The sequence below is a fragment of the Carassius carassius genome, chromosome 31, assembly GCF_963082965.1.
Source record: "Carassius carassius chromosome 31, fCarCar2.1, whole genome shotgun sequence".
NCBI classification, from domain to species: Eukaryota; Metazoa; Chordata; class Actinopteri; order Cypriniformes; family Cyprinidae; genus Carassius; species Carassius carassius.
Genome location: NC_081785.1, coordinates 10,983,049 through 11,009,420, shown reverse-complemented (window position 1 = coordinate 11,009,420; position 26,372 = coordinate 10,983,049). Strand labels below are relative to the sequence as shown.

Here is a 26,372-nt window from a genome sequence, read left to right as displayed (position 1 = left end):
AACAACAAAGCTGATCTGGTATTTCCCCCCAATTCTGTCAACTGGGTTTTGTCAGCTACAGAAAAACATAACAGTTGCCAAAAATAAACTGATTATGGGTTTCAATAATGTCCTTATGTCATAAAAATGTGTAGGACCATCAGTCATTTTACACAGTAATTAACTGGGATTATTCTTTCGCCTTTCTTTTTCTACTTGGTAAACAAGATTGACATGTCAAAACACTGAACAATATGCTACTTGCAGTCAGCAATGACAAATTTATCCCTTGAGCAAGTAATCAATAACATCAGGCTAATGACATACAACCAATAGTATTCAACAGGTAATGTGATCCCTACATGACAGCCTCAATCAGGCGACCCACTCTATCTAAAATACATAACTTTACTAATACGACTAGAGTCTTAATGTCATGCAAGAGTATCAAACATTTTTCAAAAGACTATTAATTTCTTTGAGAAAACCTTTACATGAGAAAAGAAATTACAGTTGTACCTTTAAAAAAAATTAAATAAAGTGTAGATAAAAATAAAAAGTGTATCCAAATAAGGCTATATCAAAAATGACCGGCTATATCAAAAATGAAATTTTTAATGCTGACCGGACCGCTATACTCAAGGAACATTAATCTGCTATCCACACTTAAAACATGTCCCATCAGGCATTGCTCTTTGTGGACAGCAAACATCATTTGGACGGTGGCCCCTGTGTGACATTTGTGTCAGTGGCACTGCAAAACTGATTGCATTGGGGATCCCAGAACTGTCCTGATCCAGAATTTGAAAATTGCAGCAGAAAATCCTTGAGGGGAAACTAAACATTTGGAGTAATTGGTAAATATGTGCTTGTGCAGGAAATTTGGGGTCACATTCAAAACTAGAGCAAAAGCATAACATAGCATAAGATAACATAAGAAAACATAACATAACATAATTTCCTTTTCCTTCAGTCTGAGGTTTATTATAGGGCTTTTACATTTGCTATAAATAAAACTTCTTATATTAAAAAACAATCAAGCCCTGCTCATATTTAAAAAGTAACGTGAAAGTAATGCAAAACGCATTACTTTTCATGAAAAGTAACTAAGTAACGTAATTAGTTACTTTTTAGGGAGTAACACACTATTGAACTGCATTACTTTTAAAAGTAACTTTCCCCATCACTGAACATAGCATAACACAAAACAACATATAACACAACATAATAATTTAGAAATATAATATATACTTACATCAAAAATGTAACTATAAAAATGATAACTTTGTAATAGTTATTTTTAATCTATATGCAATTTCCATTTTATTTATATTTACAGGTGCACTATGGTGTCACGTCTTATTATAATTCCACCTAAAATTAATGTTTATTCTTGTTCGATAGAGCATAAATCGTATAAAAGTTCCAGCAGTGAGTTTTTCAGAAGGATCCTTGAAGCTGCATGTCTCTTAGGACCGAGATAGCGTCAACTGTCTCTCTACAACACATCACCTTCAGTTGGCCTCAAAAACAAACCTCAATCCCCTCATGCAGGCATGTCAAGCAGCAATGGAGGGGCGGGGAGATCGATCTCTGAGATGCATCTGTAATCTTCATCTCTCCATGTGGGACAGAAATGTCTCAGCAGAGTAGAGAGTTGGAGAGATTCAATTACAGGAGTAGCACTGAGAAAAAAAACAGCTATCTGGCTAGTATTGGCCAAATCCGTATGGCTTAAATACCATTAGACAGCACAACTGGAAAGGTCACTATCTGATGTGTTATACAGTAAAAAAAAAAGCAAAAATGTTTCTCCCTCTAATTAGGCGATGACCAGCACATGAACAGTTCTGCTTACTTAAAAAAAAGTGCAAAGCATACAATGACTGTGACAACTTCAACATTTGAAAAGATACTATGTCAAAGTTATTGCTTTCTTTATTCAAACTGTTTTTTGTTTGTTTGTTTTTTTCATGAATATATGGTTGACCTGAAGAGTGAAAGCTGTATCATACACTTGGAAAATTAAGAGCTATATCACTGCTTATTGACACTAGGAGTGTGAAAATACACTAGCTCACAAGATGAGACAAAATACAGATACTTGATTCACTAGAACGTGACAATACTGTTTTTAATATTTTCAAATGACAAAATATTTGTCTTTTAATTAAAAAAAGTAAAACAATGCATTTGTATTTAGAAATATTAAACTAATTTAGGGCTGTAACTAATGATTATTTTGGTAATCAAGTAATCTACTGATTATTTTGACAACTGAGTAATCTGATATTTTTTAGTAACAAACAGACCTAAGTGAAAACCAGGCTTTAGTCTGACTATTTATATATAAACTAACGATGAGGCAATAATAATTTGCTAAAATAAATATCAAAACCAAGGAATGACATTACTGTATTGTAAAACACTGTTAAAAATTCTATAAATTAGGCTGAAAAGGCATTATTTTCATTCTATGATTCTTTCTCATTTTAATTATTGTCTGACAAGTTGGTCTAATACACATGCTATAGTTCTAAAACCACTGGAATTATTGTACAAACAAGCAATTAAAATTTTACCTAAAAAAATAATAATTGTTTTCACCATTGTCATATCTTAAATACATATAACCTGCTTAGCTGGGAAAACATCACATTTAATCACATCAAGTTTAGAAATGTTTGTTTAGTTCATAAGATTATGCATGGTTTAGCTTCTCCTCCTCTAGTTACAGAGTACATATTCCACAAAGAAGAACCTTGTTTGGTCAAGCTGCTTTTTCCATTCAGAGAAACACATCATTGGAATTCAATACCACAGTTAATGTACACAATTTTACTAATTTAAGCATCATTTTAAGAGATGGCTTCTTCATAACCAACAATGTGAACATTAACGTTGCATATATGTTAATAAGCTGCACTTTTTTCTCTTTTTTTGTCAGATTGTATCATTTGTTATTTCAATTTAGGTTGAATTTCGTTGTTATTGTGTTTTCTATTTTGGTTCTTTTTTTCTCCTCTAGTTTTCTTAACATCTGGCAAAGGGACTACCGTTGGGTACATTTACATTCAAGAATGTTGATTAATGTACACTGTCCCTTTTTTGTCAAATAAATAAATAAATAAAAGTAAAATTCATAATGTAATTTACCTATACATAATATGAACATTACCAACTTAAGTACATTATGTAAAACAAATACCTATAGAGGGCGAAAACACGGGCTGGTGATGTTTCACTTTACAGTGTTATTAAACAATGTTTAAATCTACTTAATTTTAATATTTGGCCAACTGCAGAAACCTTTATTTTGAAATCGCGATGTACAATACATGGCATATTTAGACATAGGTTGATGTATTCTCCTGTGTTGGCAAAGGTTTGTAAATGATTTACGTAACAAATCTAGTGAGATGAACATTAATTCAAATTTACAGCATATGCAGAGGAAGAGTTTAGCCCCTTTCACACATACAGTAACTGGTAAATTACCTGTAAGTTACCATTAATAGATCAATGTGTGAACAGGACCTTTTAAAAAATCCCTGCAAATTTGTTGTGGCTATCACATTGTTTTATGGAGATGACATGATTACTCTGAGCTGTTTACAAAACTCCCCTGCTTTTTAATAAGTTATTCTATGTAAATATGCGCTAGATGGACATCTTTGACCATTGCACCACACTTTTTGTTGCGCTTCTCCATTCATCATGGCTGCGACTTCACAATTGGATACTATTATGTGCGTCTCGTGTTTATAAAATTGGCTAGCAATGTTAGTTTGGTGGAGAGTGAAAGCTGTGCTCCTCTCATACCATTGGTAGGCGAACTCGTGGACTCGAAAGTGATATCAATCAACAAGATTTTTTATTTTTTTTTGAATGTAGAACTATTTATTTTCTGCAGCCAAACTCTGCACGCCAGAAATCTGGCACGGTGTCAGAGAACTTTAAGCCCTGCACTTGTTCTACATTCTACTAGTTTCCAATTTCGGTTTTCAATCCAATCAAGTGTTTACATGTCCTCTCGCTCGGAATGCAAAAGGAATAAATCACTCCTTACAATTCGATCTAAATTTTAGTCGGATCTGGCTAATTCAATCCGACTGACATGTTTGTATATGACTTTTTTTTTATTCTGATTGTGCTTCTAGTCCCATTACGCTCAGAATAGTAAGGTCCATATAAACGCAGCTACAGATTCTGATCTCAGTCAGAGTGAAGAGGTTTCATGAGGGCATCCCTAACAACACAACTGATAATCCCTTGGTGTATGAGCTACATGTGGGTGGCCTTCAGCCATCATCAGTTTCCATGGCAATGGAGTACCAGTGGGCAAAAATCTAAATCAGATCTCAAGGAAATAGAGATAGCTTGAAGTGAGTGAAAGAAAAGTATGGCTGATGTCGCATGCACATCCCACTGGCATCCCAGACTGCTGTAAGAACTCAGCCACCATGAATACAACTAGCAGAAGCATGTACTTACTCATTTTTGACTTGTCACAGGATTTCAGCAAGTTTTACTTCTTCTTGCTTTTGAGTCCAAATTTAACTTTCTCAGCTTTATATGTGGCATATTAGCATTAAGTCCGGTTCAATATAAATATGCCTTGATGAATTAAAAAATTATGACAGATGACAGATTTTACCATTTTGTGTGTAGTGTCAGTGAACAGTGTTGGTAGTCGGATGCTCAGACTATTGCAAGTGACATAATATCTGCACTTTATTAAATACATATTTTGAAATATAAAAAATGGCCAAAAACATAAAATATATTTTAGATAAATTTTTATCTGTTTTATTGTACATATATATGTAACATATTTTGGCATTTGAAGGTTTCAACGTTGGTTTGGTTGTGTGGAATATTGGTACAAAATAGTACAGGTACCAAAAATGTAAAACAGCCTGATAATATTATGCAAATTTCGGCACCTGACAACATTGTGCCACTCTTTAGCACAGTTCTGTTAGCAAAGGTATGGATCTAAGCTGTACATGTATCAAGCCAGTCCTAAAAAGAACATAAATGCAAATCTGTTGTCAATTCAAATGAATAATAAAAAAAGTCAAATGTAATCAAAAAAAGAGATCAGAGCAGCTTAATTACATACAGCAAGAGAGACTTTCAGTGACATTTTACAGAGGTGACTTTGCTTCTACTCAGACATGCTCCGACCTTTAATGATCTCTGAACATTCTCTATACTGCTCCTGGATTCACATCCATATTCTAGAGATATTCCTATCTTTTCATTTTCATTCTCATGTGCAATGCATGGAAACTGTGACTCTAAACTGTAAGAAATTAATACAATAAGAACGCAGGTGAACCTACAGTATAACTATATGATATACTTTGAAAGTGACATGACATACAGCCAAGTATGGTGACCCATACTCGGAAATTTGTGCTCTGCATTTAACCCATCCAAAGTGCACACACACAGACCAGTGAACAACACACACACACACACTGTGAACACACACCCGGGGAGCAGTTGGGGGTTCGGTGCCTTGCTCAAGGGCACCTAAGTCGTGGTATTGAAGGTCCCCCCACCTACAATACCTGCCGGCCGAGACTCAAACTCACAACCTTTCGATTGCGAGTCCGACTCTCTAACCATTAGGCCACGACTTCCCATGGCTGTATGCGCATTGTTATAAAACTGATATTCAAACATGTATCTCTGTCTCTCTCTGACCTTACCCACTCTGTGACATTCAAGCATCCAGGCAAATTTGTTTGCAAATCATTTCAAAACAGAAAAAACAAGCAATCACACTTTCTCATCACATACAATTTTGATGATAGCAAGAGTATTTTCAGCTGCTTGTAATCAACCATGTTATGTTTCATATACAGCATTCTTTATAATACCTATTTGATCACATCTTCTGATTTTGTGAACGTACGTACTTTAATTATTCTAACAAATCTTTTAATGACATCTATTATTCATATGTTTGCTCATTGTCTGCTTGATTCTACTTGTATCAGTAATACAGCTCAACAGGAGTGCAGAGATCGACAGATCTCCCAGAGGCTACAGACAAAGCACTATACAGAATATAAACCTCTTAAATAGATTAGTAAAAGTCAAGGTCTGCTGTAAAAGCTGTTCCATAAGACAAATCTCAGCCTACAAGCACATGTGTTTATGGTCAGATGTATTCCAGATCTTGATTTTAGTCTCTAGTCTGTCTTTGGCAGACATCCTGTCCATCTCCCCTCTAATCAATGTAAATGGATTTTTGAAATTAAAAATCTATGTTGCCCAATTCCATGTGAGTTGATGTATCTCCCCACAGAGGGACTGTGCATTAGCACGTAATGCCATTACAGATAGCTGTGGGGCAGGAACAGACTGACGGGACCTGCTCAGATATCATGCGAGGACAGAGTGAGGACAGGACAGACAACAGACCATTCTCCGTCTCCTTATTAGTGTCTGCATGGTGACTAATGAGAATGCCAAATTTGATCCTCATCACGGGGGAGTCACCAGGTTATGACAAGATACTAATGTCCATTACTGCCTACTGTCCACTGAGGAAGACTGGACATTTGACAGCCTATGTGGTTTAATTATGTGGAACATAACTTTTAACACCACATGAGTAAGGGGCTGTTTATATAGAAGTTTTTGCATTCCAACTGCTTTTTCATTGTTTTTATGTAAACATGCACTAGATGGATGTGTTTGACCCAGTGATCTATATAATGACTAGTTTGCTCATTGAGTTCTAAAAATACTGGAAGTGTTCGAGTGGCCATACTATTCCCTAATGGTAGAGACAGCATCATTAACTGACAGCAAAAACACTGAGTTAAAATCACCCGAGATTTGTCACCCGAGTCGCACAGGATTCATTTTTAAAATATGTGCATGTAAAACTTAATTTGTTATGTGCAATGCTTATGGTCTTTTTGGGCATACTGAAATCGTTTCGATGGGAGTATCTGTGCAATGATGATGACACAAGTAACTGATCCATCACAAAATATATATTCCTTATGTATGTATTTATGCAGAAAATATTTAACATGAAAATATATTTGGTATCAATATCAGAAATTTATATAAATGTACAATAAATATTACAATACAACCCTCTGCTGCTATATTGCTCTATGTTGTTTTGAAATTCAAATCTTGGAAATATTGCTTCATGTAATAAGTTATGATGTGCCTGATTGAGCAACATCTATTTCAGGCTCTTAAAGATCGTGCAAATTCTATGGCATTTTAGTAGTTTTACTGTTTCCACAGGATTAAAATGTCCTGTTATGCATGTTTAATTATTGATTAATTTAACTAGCACTTACATCATTACCTGCTTCAATATGAATGCTGTTGAAGAAATCATTATTGAAACATTTGCAGTTAGCCTACTCAGCTCGTCTCCAAGCAACATGCATCAGCTTCATAACATTCCTAAATGAATCAGTCATTTTGCACAAATCTGTTGAGTCAATGATTCAGTGACTCACTCATGAAAACTGTCACGTTTCATTCCTGAGTGAAGATATCCGATGTTCTTTTGAACGTTCAATGATTGATTCAATAACTCATTCATAAATAAAAAGACCTTTTCACTACTGACAAATCAGTTGAATCAGTGAATGATGAATACAGTCACTTGTCACCATCTACTGATGTAACCTGCAAAAAGAGTCTGAAAAATCTCAATCAGAGCACAAATACACAAACAAGCAGTGTAATGCATAAAATGTTGCCAATCGAATTAAAAGACCATTTTACTGTTAATTTTACAATTAACTGTTTAAAATGTTTGATCAAAATATTGCTATATTTGCAGGGTTTTTGCTATATATAGCAAGAAAAAAAAAATCATATCAGGAAAAAGTTAGTGTCAAGCTTTGAGTGCCAACTTGTTTTCCTGCCAATAAATTCAACAAATGGCCCTGAGGATCACACGCACAGAGAGTGTGAACCAGCTCTAGAGCAGGGTCAGGATAAAAACCTTGTTTAAAGTATAGACACTCAGCAACACAGCGGGCAAGAATTCTGCCAACACAACAAAAAAGCAGTGAGGAGACACTTCAAGAGCTCATAAATAAAAAAAGATGAAAAAAATAAGACTCTATGACTTTAATTGAGTTCTTTCTCTCTCTCTCTCGCACACATACACACACACACACACACACACACACACATGCCCATGGCATCACACAAGCCCTCTTTCTCAGTAAATGATTCTATTTTCCTCTTAATATTCTAAAATCACTCAAGCATAAGTCTCCATGAAATCTAGTCAGACTCTTGTGAATCGATTTCAAACATGATGCTCACTGAAGTGAATAAACATTTCATATACAGACATTAGCTGATGCGTCTCTCTCATACTGTGTTTGATCACGGTATTGTAAACAAAGGAAAACAATTTCCATCAGAGAACATTAAGTAACTAAACTGCGGACCAGTAACAAGTTCATTTAAATATTTAATTCTCATGTAGCAAGTTTAATTTCCTTTCTGATTGCTCTCTGTGGATCATCAAGAAGCAATGCAGGATGTAATCATTTACATTTAACAGCACTGCACTTCTAATGCGACTGTAGTGCCAACGGGTCAAATTCAAGAAGACTGTATACAAGAGAGTGGTCAGGAATGCGGGATCAAATGGAGTCTGTCTGCCATCCTAATTGGATTGTGGTGTGTGATGTGGAAATAATAAAGTCAGTGGCTCTGTTTAATTTCAATTGATATTACTAAATAAATAGGGAAAAGTCTGTGCTCTTACCGAAAAAAATGTTTTGACTATAAAATGAGGCTGGGTGGTATACAATATACAGTGGGTATTTTTCCAACTGTTTTGGGTTTTTTTTTTTTTTTTTTTTTGACATGTTGGTATTATATCTTTCACTTGGATGTTATAAGTTGCACTGAGTAAATAAAGCTGGATAATACAAAAATTGTGTCCATCTTCATTTCAGGCTGAAAGCAACAAAATGTGATTATTTTAAAGGGGGGTGATTCTAATCTATACCCACTGTATTATAAAAACCACAAAGACAATGGCTACAGTTTGACCCACATTGGGGTTGGATTGATAGCAAAACTTTGACAATGCAATACCTGCTTTTGTATTGAAGCCATACAATACATTAGGAAACAAATAAACAAATTTAAAATGTCAGTTAACACGTTAACATATTCAATTCAAGACCACTTACTGATTCTGTTTCTGTTCCGTAAACATGAGAAATGCAAACACTGAACTTAATGCAAACCTGTGATTATTTAACAACTTTCCTCATACTTAAATCCTAAAATGTAAGAAAAATATGTTCCTGCTGTTGTCTACATCAGTGTTTGTACAAAAATATAAGTAATTAATATTCAGAAAGATGCATTATTTGTCTAGTTACAGTACAGACATTCATAATGTCACAAAACGTGTTCTATTTCAAATTAATGCAGTTCTTTAGAACTTTCTATTCATAAAAGAATTACAAAAAAAAATCACGTTTTTCACAAGCATTTTATAAGCAGCACAGGTGTTTTTATAACTGATAAGAAATATTTCTATAACAGAATATCAGGATATCAAATTTCTGAAGGATCATGTGACACTGAAGAGTGGAGTAATAGCTGCTGTAAGTTCAGCTTTGCTATCACAGGACTAAATTAAATGTAAAAATTTATTGAAATAGCAAACAGCTATTATAAATTGTACTAATATTTCACATCATTCCTGTTTTAGTGTATTGCAGCTCATCAGCATAAGATAATTTTTTTCAAACACATAAAAAAGAATCAACCAACCCCAAACTTTTAAAACTCACTTGAATTTGATTTATGCATAATTTACAGAATAAAAGTTATCACATATTGTAAATGCACGAAAACTATCAAATATGGCAGCCTATGATGATGATCACCAGAACCTAAAAGACCATACTGTATGTTTTTACTGCTACTGCTGACTACAGTATGTGTGTCAGGTATCAAAGTACACAAAGTTATAATCCTGTATTTTTTAAGTAACCAATTTAATGATCAATTCAGACTAACGTAAAGGTCACAAACTTGCTGAAGCCAAATTTTCTCATTGTCAGATTGTTCTCTTTGCCATCCTATCAGACTGTAGTACACTAAGATGCAGTGTTATGTCTGTGTGTTTTCTGTGTTTCTGAAGTAATAGATTTCTTCCAGCTGTTTAACTCTGACCCACACAGGCCGTATCCTCGCCACCAGCCTCCAAAACATCTCTGCTGCCACTTGGACGAAGTGCAGGTTTTGATGACTGTTTGGATTCAAAGAGGTTGTGGCCTCCAGCTTGGCAACTGTCATCCTGTATCTCTGTCCTTTCGTGTTTTTAGAATAATCCAATTATTTTTTACTATCATCTTTTTCTCTTCTCTTTCGTCTTTCTTAAGAGGCTCCAAAGGTAAATATTCACAATATATTTACGATGTTTGGATATTTTTTTCTTATTTTTGTTTTGTCATTATTTGTAACTGAAAAATATGAAAATTTTTCATATAATACACATAAAATATATTATATATATTGAATTATTTAGTACAAATATGTGTAAAAAAATATGTAAATATTGCTAATTATTCTCATGTCTTACCATTCATTCATTTAGGTTATTTCAATGCAAAGAGGTAATCAAAAGGATTTTAAAAAATGCTGAAAATATTTCAGCCAGGCCCTCCAATTCAATTCAAATTAAAGTCCAGTATTGTCTTTTTCAGTTGCCGACGTGCAATATTAGTTATAAAGGTAAAAACTCGAGAATGAACTATAGGAAAAGCACACTACAGAGAAAATGTATTTTCCCTGAGATATTCAAACCTCAATATATTGCAGCGACAATTGCAGCCCTTAGATCTGCCTCTCCACAGCAGTAATGGAAACTCCTGACTGTGCATACTTACTGTGCTGAGGCCACATGATTTATCTTGTAAATGGCTGTACATATTAATTGAAAATGTGCAGCTAATAAAGGTATGTGGGTATGCATGTAAACATGGCTAAATTCAGAATGGAACACTAGCTTCTAGCAACTACAAATGGTGGTATTACTGTATGTTTTGTCATTAGCTCATCAAATTGCATGTTTAAGAATTTTTTTTTTTTACTGTTTTATCATTGAATCTAGTCTAGGCCCTATGAAATCAGCTGTGGAACCAAAGAAATAACACACATAATATGTTATTAGCAAATCCAATAAGAAAGCTCGGAGGCATGGCGTACACCTTGACATAAACTAAAATAAATAAAATACACAAAGTTTAAATAAAGTAAAAATCAACACTCTGGAATCAAATGAATAAGAAATTAATGTTTAAAAAAAACTTCCACTTTAGATAAACGGCAAAAGTCAACAGGATTTTCAAAATCCAAAATATTACCAAATAGGCGCTTTTGCATTTTGTTTTCGAAATGAAATCTTCATGGAAACTCACTCTTCTTGTCAGTCAGCACAACTCAATCCTACTGTATAGCCTATATGATGACAATAGTTTTTTTCAGTCAAATGCTCATGATGTAAATTCTCAGAGCACATTGGAGTTGAAGTTTAGGTGTTCATGTCCTCATATAGTGAGACGGCAGATGCTGAAAGCACCACAAGCATCACACACGCTTGAGTATGTGCAGGAGACAAAACCAAGCCATTCATTCACACAGAAATCATAGCGCTCAGATTAATTTGATGACAATTTACTTCAGATAAATATCTGTGGAAGTGGTGAATAAACTAGTTGTTTTGATGGTAATTTTACTCATGGTAAAGCCAAACACTGCCAAATCACCACTGATTCAAATTCACAATGTCTGAATAAGGATCCTCAGCTCAGACCAAAATGAAGCACAGAAAGATATCAGACATTAGCACTACATTGAGATAAAGTTTGAAAAGAAATGAAAGAAAAGGAAAGGAATGTAAAGAATGACAGCAGATTAGCGTCACTCCTGCTCAGTGTGTTTTATGTAACAGTCACATTAGCAGAGCAGAAAAAGCAGTGGGTGAAGCAAAGAGAGACGTAGCCTGGTTTCTGCTGAAGGAAGCAAGCTGTGATGATGCAAGCAGTGAGGAACCACAACACAATGACATCATGATGAATTTAAGCATTATAAGCAGATGAGTGCATGTGCTTTCTGAACTCCCCACTGTGTCATTAGAGCACACAAACACAGCCTGGGTTGAGTGTTAACAACCACATACAGTTCTGGAGATGAGGAACACACTCACCTTTGGTCTCACCACACAATGTGCACTGCGACTCTACAGAATCAGAAAAAGAAAAAAAAAACAAGAAAGAGAGAACTGTCAGCAAACATTTACATACAAAGTACATTGCGAGGACAGTCACCCCAAAATTAAAAAATTATTTTTCATCAGAACAGTTTAGAGATATTTAGCAGTTTGATGGACTGGAGTCGTTTGGATTATTATGGATTATTGTGATGCTTTAATCAGATGTTTGGACTCTCATTCTGATGGCCTCCATTTCCAGAGGATCCATTGGTGGGCAAGTGGATGTAATGTTAAATTTCCCTAAATCTGTTCCAATGAAGAAACAAACTCATCAAAAACAGCCTGAGAATGAGAACATTTTCAGTAAATTGTAATTTTTGGGTGAACTATTTGGTGAACCTTCAGTACAGAACACACATAGAACACTCAGAATCTGATTTCATATTTTTATATTGATTCAATAAAAACATAAACCAGATTATTGTACAAACAATGCATAAATTAATCTATAAATTAATTAATGAAATACAAAAGGTATATAAAAGCCACGAACACCACTATAACACTCAACCTTTTCCCATGCTTTATCAAGGTCATATTATCTATCAAATTCCACATATCTTCATGCAACTTTTTAAATGTTTAAATGCATCATAACATATAAATGATTAAATTGATAATTTATTAAATTATTAAACAGTGAAATCACTTTTAATCAAAAAAGTAGTGTTATTGAATTGCCTGAGATACGAAACATGATGTTTTGAAGAAAATAAGCATGTGAAGTATATGAAGTATATTTCAGTGGACGAGAGAGTAAAAGTGTGTTTACTAAGATTTTTAAAGTGCCTATGGTTTAAATAATAAACACCTGATTATTCATACAGCAAATAACAATAATTCCACTCAAGCATCTGTTTTGTTAGTCCCACCTGCATTGGTTTGTCATTGATTTCTCTTCTATCAAATTTCAAAGTATTTTGGTGAAACATTTTGTACTTCATAATTATTTAACCTGTGGCCTCAATATGCAAAAATCACAAACAGATACTTTTAGGTCCAATTAAACACACAAGCTTGCACACACAGACACACATTTGCAGCCAAAATGCAAACAAACACACAAACTAAAGCAAGACTTGAATATAATGCATGGAATTTACAATTTATGAAAAACATTACAGTCATATACAATTTTATTTTATCAAAATATGAATCCATGTTCAAGAAAACAATTCTATTCATCTGTAAAACATGGGATCTTCACAAGACTACATTGTAAAGAAATTCTAACACTGTACAAATTCTGTCTATGGCCATTAATAAGAACCGCTTTTCTATAAAAGACATTGCAGTGATACAGCAGTGATTTAAATAGTCGTTCTGCTGTATTGAATGGATGATTCAGTGAGTATCTGATTAGTATTCATTATATAGCGCTGTCTATGTAAGTCATTCCCATGCTGCTAATTAAGAAACGATTGATATTTGTTCATAATCATGTTGAGAGATGTGAACAGGCAACAAATTCAACAGATCAATCATCTCATCAAGTGTCTTGTGTTTCTGGCAGATTCCAAATATACAAAAGTCCAATCCAAACATCATAAATGAAGCTTAAACTGGGAACATGATGTAATACCATTCCAAACAGAAAACACATTTTTTAACTCCCTCTCTGAAAGTAAACCAACCAAAATTTTAGACAGTGACAACACCTAACTATTACGTTACTCCTCCAAAGTTTTGGAATTCAGTTAGGACTAAATAATTTTTGGGGTGAAGTCATGGCCTAATGGTTAGAGAGTCTGACTCGTTATTGAAAGAGGTTCAAGTCTCGGGCCGGCAGGAATTGTTTGTGGGGGGAGTGAATGTACAGCACTCCCTTTAACTTCAATACCACAACTGAGGTGCCCTTGAGCAAGGCACTGAACTCCCAATTGCTCCCCGGGCGCCACAGCATATGGCTGCCCACTGCTCTAGGTGTGTGTTCACGGTGTGTGTGTGTGAGCTGGACAGCAACATCCATATTCATAAAGATATTTACAGTAAAAGATAAATGCAGATACCGATCCAAGACCTCATCCCTGGCCAATAAACCAAAAGTTCATATTTAAGTATCAGTTTGACTTGTATCCCATTAGAAAAAAAAAGCCCCCATAGAAACCCATGCACACACATTTTGGATGCAACATGCACATGGACTACTTGTATCAGCTGCATGTGACTGAGCAATCGATTGTGGTTTGCCAAAATAAGAAGCGCTAACTGGCTCTGCCCAAACTGCGAATGAAAAAAGCGTTTCAACCCATTCCACAACTAAGGATTCCATAATTAACACCAGTATTTGCAGATTAGCCTTGTGTGCTCACACTCTCTGCTTTAGTTGGCATAGTGTTAGTGGTGGGAGTGCCAGTGGTGATAACTAGCTTTTCTTTTCTGGTCTTTTTTCACAGGCACACAGAGGCTTTTTTCTGCTCTGTGAAGCAACGGTGTGTTAATTCCGGATTATATCATTATAGAACAATTCTACATACTATTTTTGTGAACATCGGCTCTCATTTGTTAAGGTTATAAGAAACAAATTGACTAACAAGAGCAGAATCATGTACAGAAATAAACGAGTCAGCCTATAGTTAATGGAGGTCAGTTAAAAGATGATCAGTGCAGATACAATATATCGACAAGCTTCCTGGCCTGTGTAAACACACAGAAACGTGTGTTACTCTATTTAGATTACTATTGATTTCAGTTTCCGCACTCCAAAATAATCCCTCTTGTGGTTGTCTAACTGCTCCTGCAGGAGCTGACAAAGCACTTCTGTACTTTCAGATTGTATCACACTTTATGAAGACTGTTAGCATTCAGTCTATCATAAACATTCTGCTTGTAAGAGCTCTCTTGGTCCCCAAGAGTAAGAAAGATAACAACATACTAAGGCTGCAAAGGAATATACGGCAGCCTTGCTAACATTCAGACCAAACAGCAGGTGCAAGTGTGATTTTTTTTTTTAATATTAAAGAATTTTTGAGAAACTTACTTTTTAAACAAAATGTTGTCACAGTACTTTGTCAGGTTGTTTTCTGCTAAAACATAGCTCCAAACAAAGCCACAGCAAAAGTGTCACAGCTTACAGTTGCTCTTAACAACACACAGTATTGGTTTTTGTTGAATGAATCGGTTGAAAGAATGATTCAGTGACTCCTGAATGAACCAGTGTTGTTGAACAAATCTGGTGTAAGTGGTCAACTCAATGATTCATTCACATATTCATAACTATGTCAGTTGTTTCTATTCAGTCAGTTCACTCGGTACAATACATGACTATAGGATATCGCACTATTGTGACGTTTGCTGTGAAAACACCTTTATTCACGCCTGAAAGACCGTTCTTCAGCTCTTCAGTGGCCAGACACGGTCTGCTCCAGTCTTCCGGGGCTTATCTTGTTGTGCCTCTTGCCGTAGTTGGGGATGGCCATGGAGAGTTAGGACGATTGTGTGGAGGCAGAGAAAAGTCTGTGTACGACAAGGTTCCACTAGCTGCCCTGAGTCGGAGCGGAACTTTAACTTTCATCTTGTTGGATGCGGACGAGGAATGTTCTGATTATATTTTCCAAGCAGGGTAGACTGCGGCTCTTCAAGGCAATGGATGGAAGTGATGTGATGGAGGGCTCTGCATGGGTCTGTTTTGGAGAACAGCAGCAAAGTTTGGTGGTGGAGTGGCTTGACCCTTGCACACAAAGTGTCCTGCCTTGCACGCGGACCCTCCTGATAAACACATCATACGGGCAGTGTGCAGACCGTTATGGAACATATATGTTCTGCTCTGTCTTGCACATGGTTCAGCGTGTGTGCCTTTCAAGGTATAATTAGGGCTTAGGTTTGCAGGCTATTTGTAAACCTCTGTTTGAGCCTTTAGAATACTTGAGTCTTAGGATGCTGCCCTGTGGTTGGTAGGTCTACTGGCATCAGAGAAGTGCATTGGTGATCCTCATGTGCTGTCAGTGCATCCCTTGTGGTCTTGTTCAAACTGCCCACTCTGTCAAATCTCTGACTCAGAGGAAGACAGGAGATTCCATGCTTTGTATGAGTTGTATGCAGGTGTATGGAGCAGATGCAGGTTGTGACCAGCCTTTTGTAATATTTGCCAACTCGGCCCCATGTGAAGCTGCTATTTCAATGGCATCTTTTGCATTGGATTGTAAAAAGCTATGTTTATAACAGTGGTCCCCAAACTAGGGGTGAAGCAAGGCTGAGGGATAGTGTACAGTAAACAGATTATTTTGCAAAAGAAACCTCTGCAGTGTGATAAAGACTACACTACACTATATCATCCAGCCACTTGACAAAAGTGCAAAAGCAAAATAGAACCCAGTGATGACGCAACACGACAAATCCATGACAGTAAACTGACCCCCGTTCTATTTCTGACAAACTACAGCATAAAGAGAATCGTGAAAAAATTGTTTCCTCAAAAATATGAAGCAGCACAACTGTTTTCAGCATTGAAATAATCAGAAATGGTGACTGAGCAGCAAATCAGCATATTATAATGATTTCTAAAGGATAAAGTGAAAATGAAGACTATACTGATTGTACAGTATTGATGCTGAAAATTCAGCTTACATTTATGCAGATGCTTTTATCCATAGCAACTTACAGTGCAACACATTTTTTATTTCAGTATGTGTGTTCCCTGGGAACTGAATCCACAACCTTTTGCACTGCTAACACAATGCTCTACCACTGAGCCACAGGAACATATTACATATCAAAATATTACAGTGTTAACCCCCCCCCCCCCAAAAATGGGGCTTGAAAATAATTTTCTCTACAAAATGGGGGCTCAGCAAAAAATGTTTGGCTTGCTGAAGAGCTGAACTGTACAAAGGGAGTGATGCATGCAGGTAGCCCTTGCCCACATCGTCATGTGTCATTGCCCTTTTAGGTGTGAAATAAAGGTGTCCTCAGCAAATGGCGCAAGAGCGCGATATCCCACAGTCATGTATCTCGTTTCCCTCCTTCCAGGAAGAGTATTTATATGCATTAAAAAAAATTCATGAACGAATCGGTGCTTTTTAATAAATCGGTTAATCAAATGATTCAATGACTCATTCTTGTTCCCTCAATGAATCAACTGTTTTGAACTAATTGGTGGATTCAATTGTACAAAAGTCACTTGATGACAGTTACTGCCGTATAATGTAACCTTTTGTAGTATAATTTCTCTCATTACATGCCACACTCATATGATAAATTATTTTAAAGGGATATTTCACCCAAAAAGGAAAATTAATTTACTCACCCTCAAGCTATCCTACAGTAGGTGTATATGACTTTCTTCTTTCAGGCGAATAGAATCAAAGTCATATTTAAAAATGTCCTTGCTCTTCCAAGCTTTATAATGGCAGTGAATTGGGTGATACTCAATAGTCCAACAGAAGTCAAATAAACTGCATCCATTCATCATAAAAAGCCCTCCTCACGGCTCCGCAGGGTTAATAAAGGGCTCCTGAAGCAAATCAATGAGTTTTTGTAAGAAAAATATGCATATTTAAAATTTATTCAACTGCAATCGCTAGCTTCCGATAACTGTCGAACACACTTTTGACAGAGTTTATTGGACTTCTACTGGACTATTGAATATCACCCATTCACCGCCATTATAAAGCTTGGAAGAGCCAGGATATTTTTAAATATAACTCTGATTAGTCTGAAAGAAGAAAGTCATACAGTGTATACACCCAGGATAGCTTGAGAGTAAATGATGGGGTAATTTTAATTTTCGTGTAAACTAACCCTTTAATCTCAAATCATTCAGCCATGTCTAGGGTTATTTTGTGGTTATTATCAGCTGACTGTGCATTATATCTTACTGTAAAGTTTTCATTTTGAAGTACATCTGCATTTCTGCTGTTGCTGCAGACCCAGGAGCACAAGCATCTCATATTTATCTCAGTATTTCCTCTGAGACAAAAATGCTCGAGATCAGCATGAAGGCCCAATGTTAAGGATCCCAGAGGTGTCATTAACTGCTAGTCTGCAAGACTGAATCATTCAAAGTGCCTGGCAATACAGATCGATTGCAGAAGAGCCGTGTGTTCAATAAGGCCCAGCTCAGTATGGGACTATCTTTTGAAAGATCAAAAGAGCACTTTTGATAAAGCTTTATACTAATTGACTTAACAAGGGACATTCTATCATATAATTACACCACTAGATCTCTAGACTGAGGACTTGCCAGTTTCTTCAAGAGGGAAAAGCTGGAAAATCTGAATATCTGTTCTTAGCCCTTAAACATTTTTTTTTTAACAGAGCATATATTTTTTACCCATGCAAAGCTAACTTAGTCTCTTCCATTGTTACTAAGCTGCTGTTGGCATATTAACAGCTGAACATCATGAATCTACTAATAAGCCAAAACTTTAAACTCTATGATTTTTTGTGCATTCAAATGGCACTTTATCACAGATTTTTATGACAGAATTTTATCCTTGAGAAAATGCTGTAAATGGAAATTCTTTGCCATCTCAAACTTAGTTTCAGATGTTTATTTTTTCTTAAAACTAAATGTTTTTAAAACATTTCAATAGGATTTAAAAATATATCATTATTTTACAATATTTTATTATTATTCAGCATTTTTCTTTTCATAATACTTTGTAAACTTTTCATTTACTATTGCTTTTCTTCAAATGTTATAGTTTTTTAATAAGCATATTTATAGAGTGCATATGATTTATGTATTTTTTTAAATGCCGTACTTAGGACTAAAAAATTTGACGTGTTAAGAAATATCAAAGAAAAAAATCTATTAAATCTTTTTAGAGCGTCATTACCAATCAAGTTGTGATTTTGTAAAATATGCAAAAATGTACAAATATTATGTAATAAAGGGGGTCATATGATGCGATTTAAATTTTTCTCTTTGGAGTGTTAAAAGCTATTGGTGCATAAAGAAGATATGTAAAGTTGTAAAGACTAGTTTCAAACCCAAATAAATAATCTTTATAAAAGATTACGCCCTCGCCCTCCTAAAACGGCTCATTCTAACACGCCCTCACATCTCTGCGTAACAATCTGGAAAGATTTGCATAACATTAAAGAATTTGCCACTGATAATTAAAACAGGAGTATTAAGCAGTGTAGAATAGTGCTTGTTATTTATCTTTTCTCAGATCACAAATGTTTTATGTTTACTTGGTGCAATATGCAACGCAACACGTAAAAAGACAGTATAAGTCATTATAATCAGTAATTCTGTCCCCACTGGATGCAACAAATGCCTCATTTATAATGGGTTTGATTGTTTTTGTCTCATTATGATGGTGTTCTGACCGGGGCATCCCAGTATGGTAAGGGGCGTAATATTTCTGTCACACACTTGAAGTATTCAGCCAATCACAACGCACTGGATAGCTGGCTAATCAGTGTACACCTCGCTTTTCAGAACAATGAGTGTTGTAAAAATCACAGTTTTTCAGAAAGGAGGGGCATAGAGGAGCAACAATAATATTAAATGTAATAATGTAAAAATTATATTTTTTGTTTTTTGAACCTTAAACCGCATAAACTCATTGCATTACACCAAATACAGAAAATAATGTTCTTTTTAGCAATGCCATATGAACCCTTTAAGGATATTTAGCATATGGGAAATGCTAGCTATAAAATAAGCATTACCAAAACAAAGGAATCTGGTATTTCATTCCTAAATATTTCCTTAAAATCACAGAATGCTATTAAACAATGTATTTATAAACCAATATTAAAACAACTGATCATTGACGAATGTGCTGTACTATATTAAAAATAATTTATTTATTTAGACCATAAGTTCAAATGTGCCCAAAGTGGCCAAAATACCGAAATATCCAGCATTAGCTGTCTGTATGAAAGCCCATGGTGAGCAGGTCTGTTCTTCTTTGTAGATGACGGACTCTTTCTGTTTATTCTCTCTTAATATAGTCGCATCCAATCAGAGAGCTGAGAAATGTGGGCGAGTGAGCCCAAAGTAAAAGCCTCATCTCTTACATTAGAGCAGACGCGAGTCCTTGGCTGGACTGTTCTTTTTTTTTTCATTATCCATTTGTCTTAAAACATAGTGCGACAAGAACAGAACAAATTCATTCTCTCTCACAGAAGACAGAACTATTAAATAAGTTCTAAAATAGAGAAGTGTGAGTGTTTGTGTGTGTGTGCATTTTGAAAGTGTGAGGGAAGGGTGTTAGACTGTTGATTATTTTTTGTTCTTTATATTTTTTCCATGCTCTCAGAGGCACAGAACAGACTTGTCATAAAATACCGAACATCCAGCATCTTAAAATAAACTTGGAAAAACCATATAATATAAAGAAAAGCACACAGAGACCTGAACACATTGAAAGTTGTTGTGCATGTGCCCTTTTTAGGGTACTCTAAAGGTAAACAGTCATCAAGTGTTGTTATCCGCCATACAGGGCTCATGCATTTGGGTATGTTTCAGGATTTGAATTAGTTTAAAAGCTTCCAGTATTTACCCCAATCTCCATTTAGTCTCAGTTGAAGGGTATCCAGCTAGTTAAGTAAATGCTGTCTAAGATGATGCTAAAGATTCTCTACATTCTCACGTCTTCAAAAGCTATCCTGTAATGGACCTCTGTTCCAACTAACCTCTTTGATAATGTAACAAGCCTGAGATGCAGACAAAAATGCAAAAGCCTGAAAAGCAAAACATTAAACATAGCACTTACAAAAAGGTACCATATCACAGTACCACGGTATATTACACTTTGATATATAAATTATTTGGACTGATTGCTGACTGATTTAAGCTACTATGCTATTTATAAATTATTCCAACATACTGCAAAGAATACCATTGTACTTCCATTTTTGTTATATAAACTATGGGAAAATTATTTATTTGTAAAAATAAAAAGTATTATAATAATACAAAATATTTATATTTTTTTCTAAAAAATAAAAAAAAAAAACGTAGTGCCTTTTATAAGTAGTCTGGTTCAGTTGATTTGATGTGACCTCATGCAAAACATGGCTGAACATATAAAAAGTGCAGTCTTAACTTTCCTTGAAAACTTCTCTTTAAACTGTTATAGCAGCTTCATCCAGATCCTCAGAATACTGTATACTTCCCTACAATGTAGTAGGAAAAAAATAGTATGTCAAAAGAGTAGTTTATCCAAATTCACAGTATTCATATCTGGATGATCTATTGCTTCTTTTAGGATCTGAAGTGTGCATCCAATGGACATTTTAACTATCGTATTAATCCAAAATGAAATGCTGTAATCACCACTTTTATAAATTAGTTAACTGTATCAGCTGTAATTGTAATCTCATTTATTTATTGGTTGACCTTGCAGTCAAATTGTGTGTGAGTAACTGGATGAAGTACAGCTGTAGTCTTGAGGAATGCTGGGAGGTTGGAGGACTGATGAAATTCTTCACGGACGAACAGCCTCATGTATTATAAGAGAATCTTTCATGAAGCGTTAGTTCTGCGGCCTCTCATTTCTACAGCCCTTAATGATGTTCTCTCAGTGCACTCCTCCTCTCCTCTCTTCCTGTGGCCTTCCCTTTCTCTCTTTTCTCTCTCACTGTGTCCATTTCACCCTTTCTTCTTTACTTCCTTGCTCCCCCTCTCTCTGTCTTCATGAATAGGCTCACTGAGGCGTCAAGTGCAGGACTAGGTCTGTGCAGACCTCAAAGACAGTACACGAGAGATGACAGATGAGGAGGAGGAGAGTTTGGGTTGACATGAAGGGTCATTGCAGTGCTTTCCTCTGAACTGTGAACATTCAGTGCTGATGGCAATGACAAAGTGGCATAGTTCATAACACTGTATGAACATCTGGAAAAGGCATTTCTTGTTTCGAGGTTATTGGCAGTTTCTGAACCGGCTTGTGATTTGACTCTTATAACCTTGTATCAGTCAGTGGATCAGTGGTGCTACTGTAAGGACATGAAGGAGAATTAATGAGTAAATTCATGTTTTCAAATATATTAAAACCCATTATAATAAATGGCAAGTTTTATATGATTTTCTATATTAATATATATGATTGTCTTTTGAGAAGAAGAAAAAAAAAATTGTTTCAAATGTTTTGGTCCATACAATTAAAGACAACCACAATGAAATTCAATGTATGGAGAAGGGGAAAAAAATCTGGAACAAGATAAGGCTGAGTAAATGATTACAGAATTTAATGATCTATTTAATTGGGAATGATGAAGAACACAGTAGTCAACATTTGAAGTGGATCAAAACCTTTCATCAAAGTTTCATAAAACAAAAATATGTTCTTGTCTTAGGACAACTTTGATTAACTTTTTTGATCCAATTCAAGTGTTGACTACTGTAGTCTATTGTTTATACAGTTCTTAAGAATATTTGAATATTTATATTGTATATTCCAAACCTGTATAACTGAGAAATGTAGTAGCCAATATTTTAGTTCAAAGACAATAATAAGACTTTATTTTATTTTTTTAAAAAGAAGAAAAAAAAATAATTGTGAACAAATTATTTATTCAAATCTTTTCAAGGAATCGCTTGATCTGATTCACCAAACTTGTCCGGTTCTCAAGTTCAACTCTGTGACTCTGAAAGGGTTAGTTAACATCTCACTGTAGAACAACATGAGGTTGAATAAATGATGAAACAATTGTCATTTTTGGGTCAGCTGTCCTTTCAACTGGAAATGATGGAGAATATTCTCTCATTGTTTACTCTTGTGTTGTTCCAAACCAAGATTGAAAGAATGACTGAGAAATGTATTATCTGATCTTTTTGAAACTTGAAACTATGAAACTTAATTTTTTTTTAAATGAACAAATGTCAAATTTGTGATCAAATTAAATGTATTTTCTGTGAATCATTTGACCTGATTCACCAAACCAGTTTAACTCAGTGGCTCACAGCAATTCTGAAGTTAACTCTTTACCCACCATTGACAGAATTTTTTGTCATTTGGGAGACATCATTTTCCCTCCATTAATGGAATTTTCCAGGCTTTCCATGTTTTCACTGTTATCCCCTTTACTTGCAAACATCGCCGACGGCCCCAGTTTATTATTGTTTCACTTTCACAGCACGTTAAACATCACTCTCTTACTTGATCTGGACAAACTGTGCATCAATTGAAAGTTTAAAGACTCTAGCTTCGATATTTGACCAATATTTTGATAAAGCATTGTTGCAGTAACAGTTATTTAGTCATTTATGTCAGGAGTGCAAATCCGTATTATGCCACATTTTGAATAGAAATTCACCACTCATTCATATTCATTCACGTCAGCAGCGGTTTATTTGTGTTCACATAGACTCACTGAACAGCGTCAATAAGGATTTATAGACCAAAGATGCATGTCCGCGGAGATATATGGATATATTTACTGATGTTTACTTCATATTTCTTTAGACAGAATTGTCATTTCTATTAATTTTCCATTGATTTACGCGATCTGATGATAAACAGCCTCTCCCAGCGATCTGTGTGTGTGTGTGTGTGTGTGTGTGTGTGTGTGTGTGTGTGTGTGTGTGTGCAGAGCTGTGTGCTCGTGTGTGTCAGTCAGACTCCGATTGGTCCTTCGCCATGTCAATCTTAGAATGTCATAACCGGACACCGCCACATCGTGTCACATGCTTCCTGTAAACTTCCTGGTTCATATCTTACCATAACAACACTGAAACACCTCTGTACACACGGAATATCCGAATAATAAACCCGCGATTACGATAGTTAAACTTTTTTATGAGATTTTCTTGAGATCTGGGGCGTTTTTATAAAAAAAATCGAAAATGTACATCTGAAATGCTTACTTGTGCAGCGATGAAAAAGGCTATAAATAGCATATTTTTACAACAGTAAACGACCAAATTCCACCCCTGATCGCTAAAGGAAGTTGTTATAAACACTCGATCGGGGTTTAAAGTGAGTTTTGAGTAAAAGTGTACTAATAATTTTATAAATTGTCTGATGTAGCTTGATGCTAACGTTAGCTCTAATGCTACTAATAGCAGGTGCATTTCTTCTTCATAATGCATTTCTGTCACAATAATTCACGTAAGGTCGTAAGAAAATGTTTTGTTGTATTTTTATAGTAAGACTTTTGGTAAATAAGGGCTAAATGCATACTGAGATTAAAGCGAGATTGCAGCTTTGTGTCTTTGTAAAGCCTGAAAAACCACAATAAAGGCTAATAAAGGTGGAATAAAAACAATAGAATAATGATAAAAGAATAATGCAGATAATGTGTCATACCTGGCGGCAGGAGCGCTGCACAAGATCCCGGGCCCTATGCATAGGCAGTCCTAATGGGCCCCCCTCCCCTTGAAAAAATATTTTCAGACTTTTTAAGGGCCCTCTCTTCCTTTGGGGCCCTGGTAATCAGTACTGGTTTTACCCCCAGTCCGACGCCCCTGCCTGGCGGAGGTGTGAAAGACTCGTTTGGTGAGAACAATAGAACCAGGAGTTTTCAAAGCCAACACACATACAAAACACACAGGAGTGTTTACATGTGAGATCTTACAGAGATGACGAGTGCCATAAATCAATCTGATTAGCCTTCTCTAAAAACACACATGACGTGGCCTTAGAAAATATTTCATAAAATTCACAGTTTTACAGATTCGATTATGAAATTTTTAATGAAGTTTTGTAAGACTTTTGGCTATAGCTACACTGTGTTTTTAAACTCATATCCTACATCAACAGTTTTTAAAATACATTCAAAAAATATGTTTTTAATATTTTTATTTTTGCTTTTATGTTTGAGCTTATATATCTCTATTATCATAACAGTCTGAGTGATTCTGATTCCTGAACAGTAAACTTTGAAGTGTCTGCTTTGTGAACAAATGTTGATTATGTATCTAGTCAGAAAGAATCATGAGCAGAAACTTTTTTATTTTGGGTATGTCATTTCTGTCTCCATGCCAAAAATGGGGGGTGACTGGGGTTGCCTTTACACATCTTCCGAAAGAGCGCAGGATGTCCAGATCAAAACACAGGCGAGCAATCATAAACATGTATGTAAGCAGATGCATAAGTAAAATTACATGACCATCAAGTATTGATAAAAAAAAATCTAAATAATGCATGAAGCTATAATTTATTCTTGTTTCTTTGTTTGTTTTAAAAAAAGCAGAGGCTCAGTTTTTTTTTCATAAAATAAATATATGCTGGCGGGGAAAGAGTTAGTAGCTCCCAGTGGATCAACATCAGGGTAAATAATTTTTCAAGTGAACTATCCCTTTTAAGAAAGTTTTGTAACAGGAAATAAAAATGTGCTGCTTTTATTTACTCCTACAGGTGAAGTGCAAAAACACCATTAAACAAAGTAAAGTAACATGAGCTCTGGATAACTGGAACTGTACATAGCTGCTACAAAGCATCTTGGTTCTGATTCCTAAAAATATCCGCACTCTATATTGACATGTAACTAGTGACATGTAACTGGCTGGGCTTAACTCACAATGTGTCAAAATGGTGAGTGAAAAGCCTAACAGGAAATGACAATGAGGAATGCCATCTGTGCAGCACCACCTCAAGCTGCTGGTGTTGCATCAGACATGCTGTACAGGTGACACATTACTAACTAAGTGTACAGCAAGACTGTAGCCTGGCAAATCAACTGCTGCCATGGATACAGAGACTTCTGTAATCTCAGCCAGACAGTTATCTAAGACTGGCGTTTATATGATTCCCTAGTATGGTTTTATAAAGAGAGAGGGAGAAAGAGGGAGAGAGAGCAGATGCTTGTCCACAGTGAAATATGGCTAACTGTCCCCCACAGGTACAATCTGTCTCTAACCTGCAATCAGTCTCACATTCCCCCTCAATGTTTTGAGCTAGCGTTCTGGTTCAGTCACACACACACACACACTCAGACAGCTGCAGGCATGTGTGTGTGTGTCGGCTTAATGTCTGTAATTTATTTAATAAGTTTCTGGTGATTATGAGAGAGAGCCATGAGAAAACTGACAGGAAGGAGGATGCTGTTCTTCCTCAAAACCTGAGAGTTACAGGAACACTCCAGATGAATAAAGACACACATCTTTCTGCTCTGTACTTGTGTGTTTGTGACGGTGTGCTAGATATAAAATGAAACGACGTGCAAAAGAAAAGGAGAAAAAGAT

General features: G+C 35.5%; 1 protein-coding gene across 3 annotated transcripts in view; it reads right to left on the bottom strand.

Annotated features, from left to right (window-relative positions):
- LOC132111537 (disks large-associated protein 2-like) overlaps positions 1-26,372 on the bottom strand; it is a 139,975-nt gene that overhangs the window by 54,561 nt on the left and 59,042 nt on the right. For all 3 annotated transcript variants that reach the window (XM_059518918.1, XM_059518919.1, XM_059518920.1), the window contains one exon: positions 12,224-12,256. In XM_059518918.1, the coding sequence (XP_059374901.1) occupies positions 12,224-12,256 (33 nt within the window). The remainder of the gene's footprint in view (positions 1-12,223; positions 12,257-26,372) is intronic.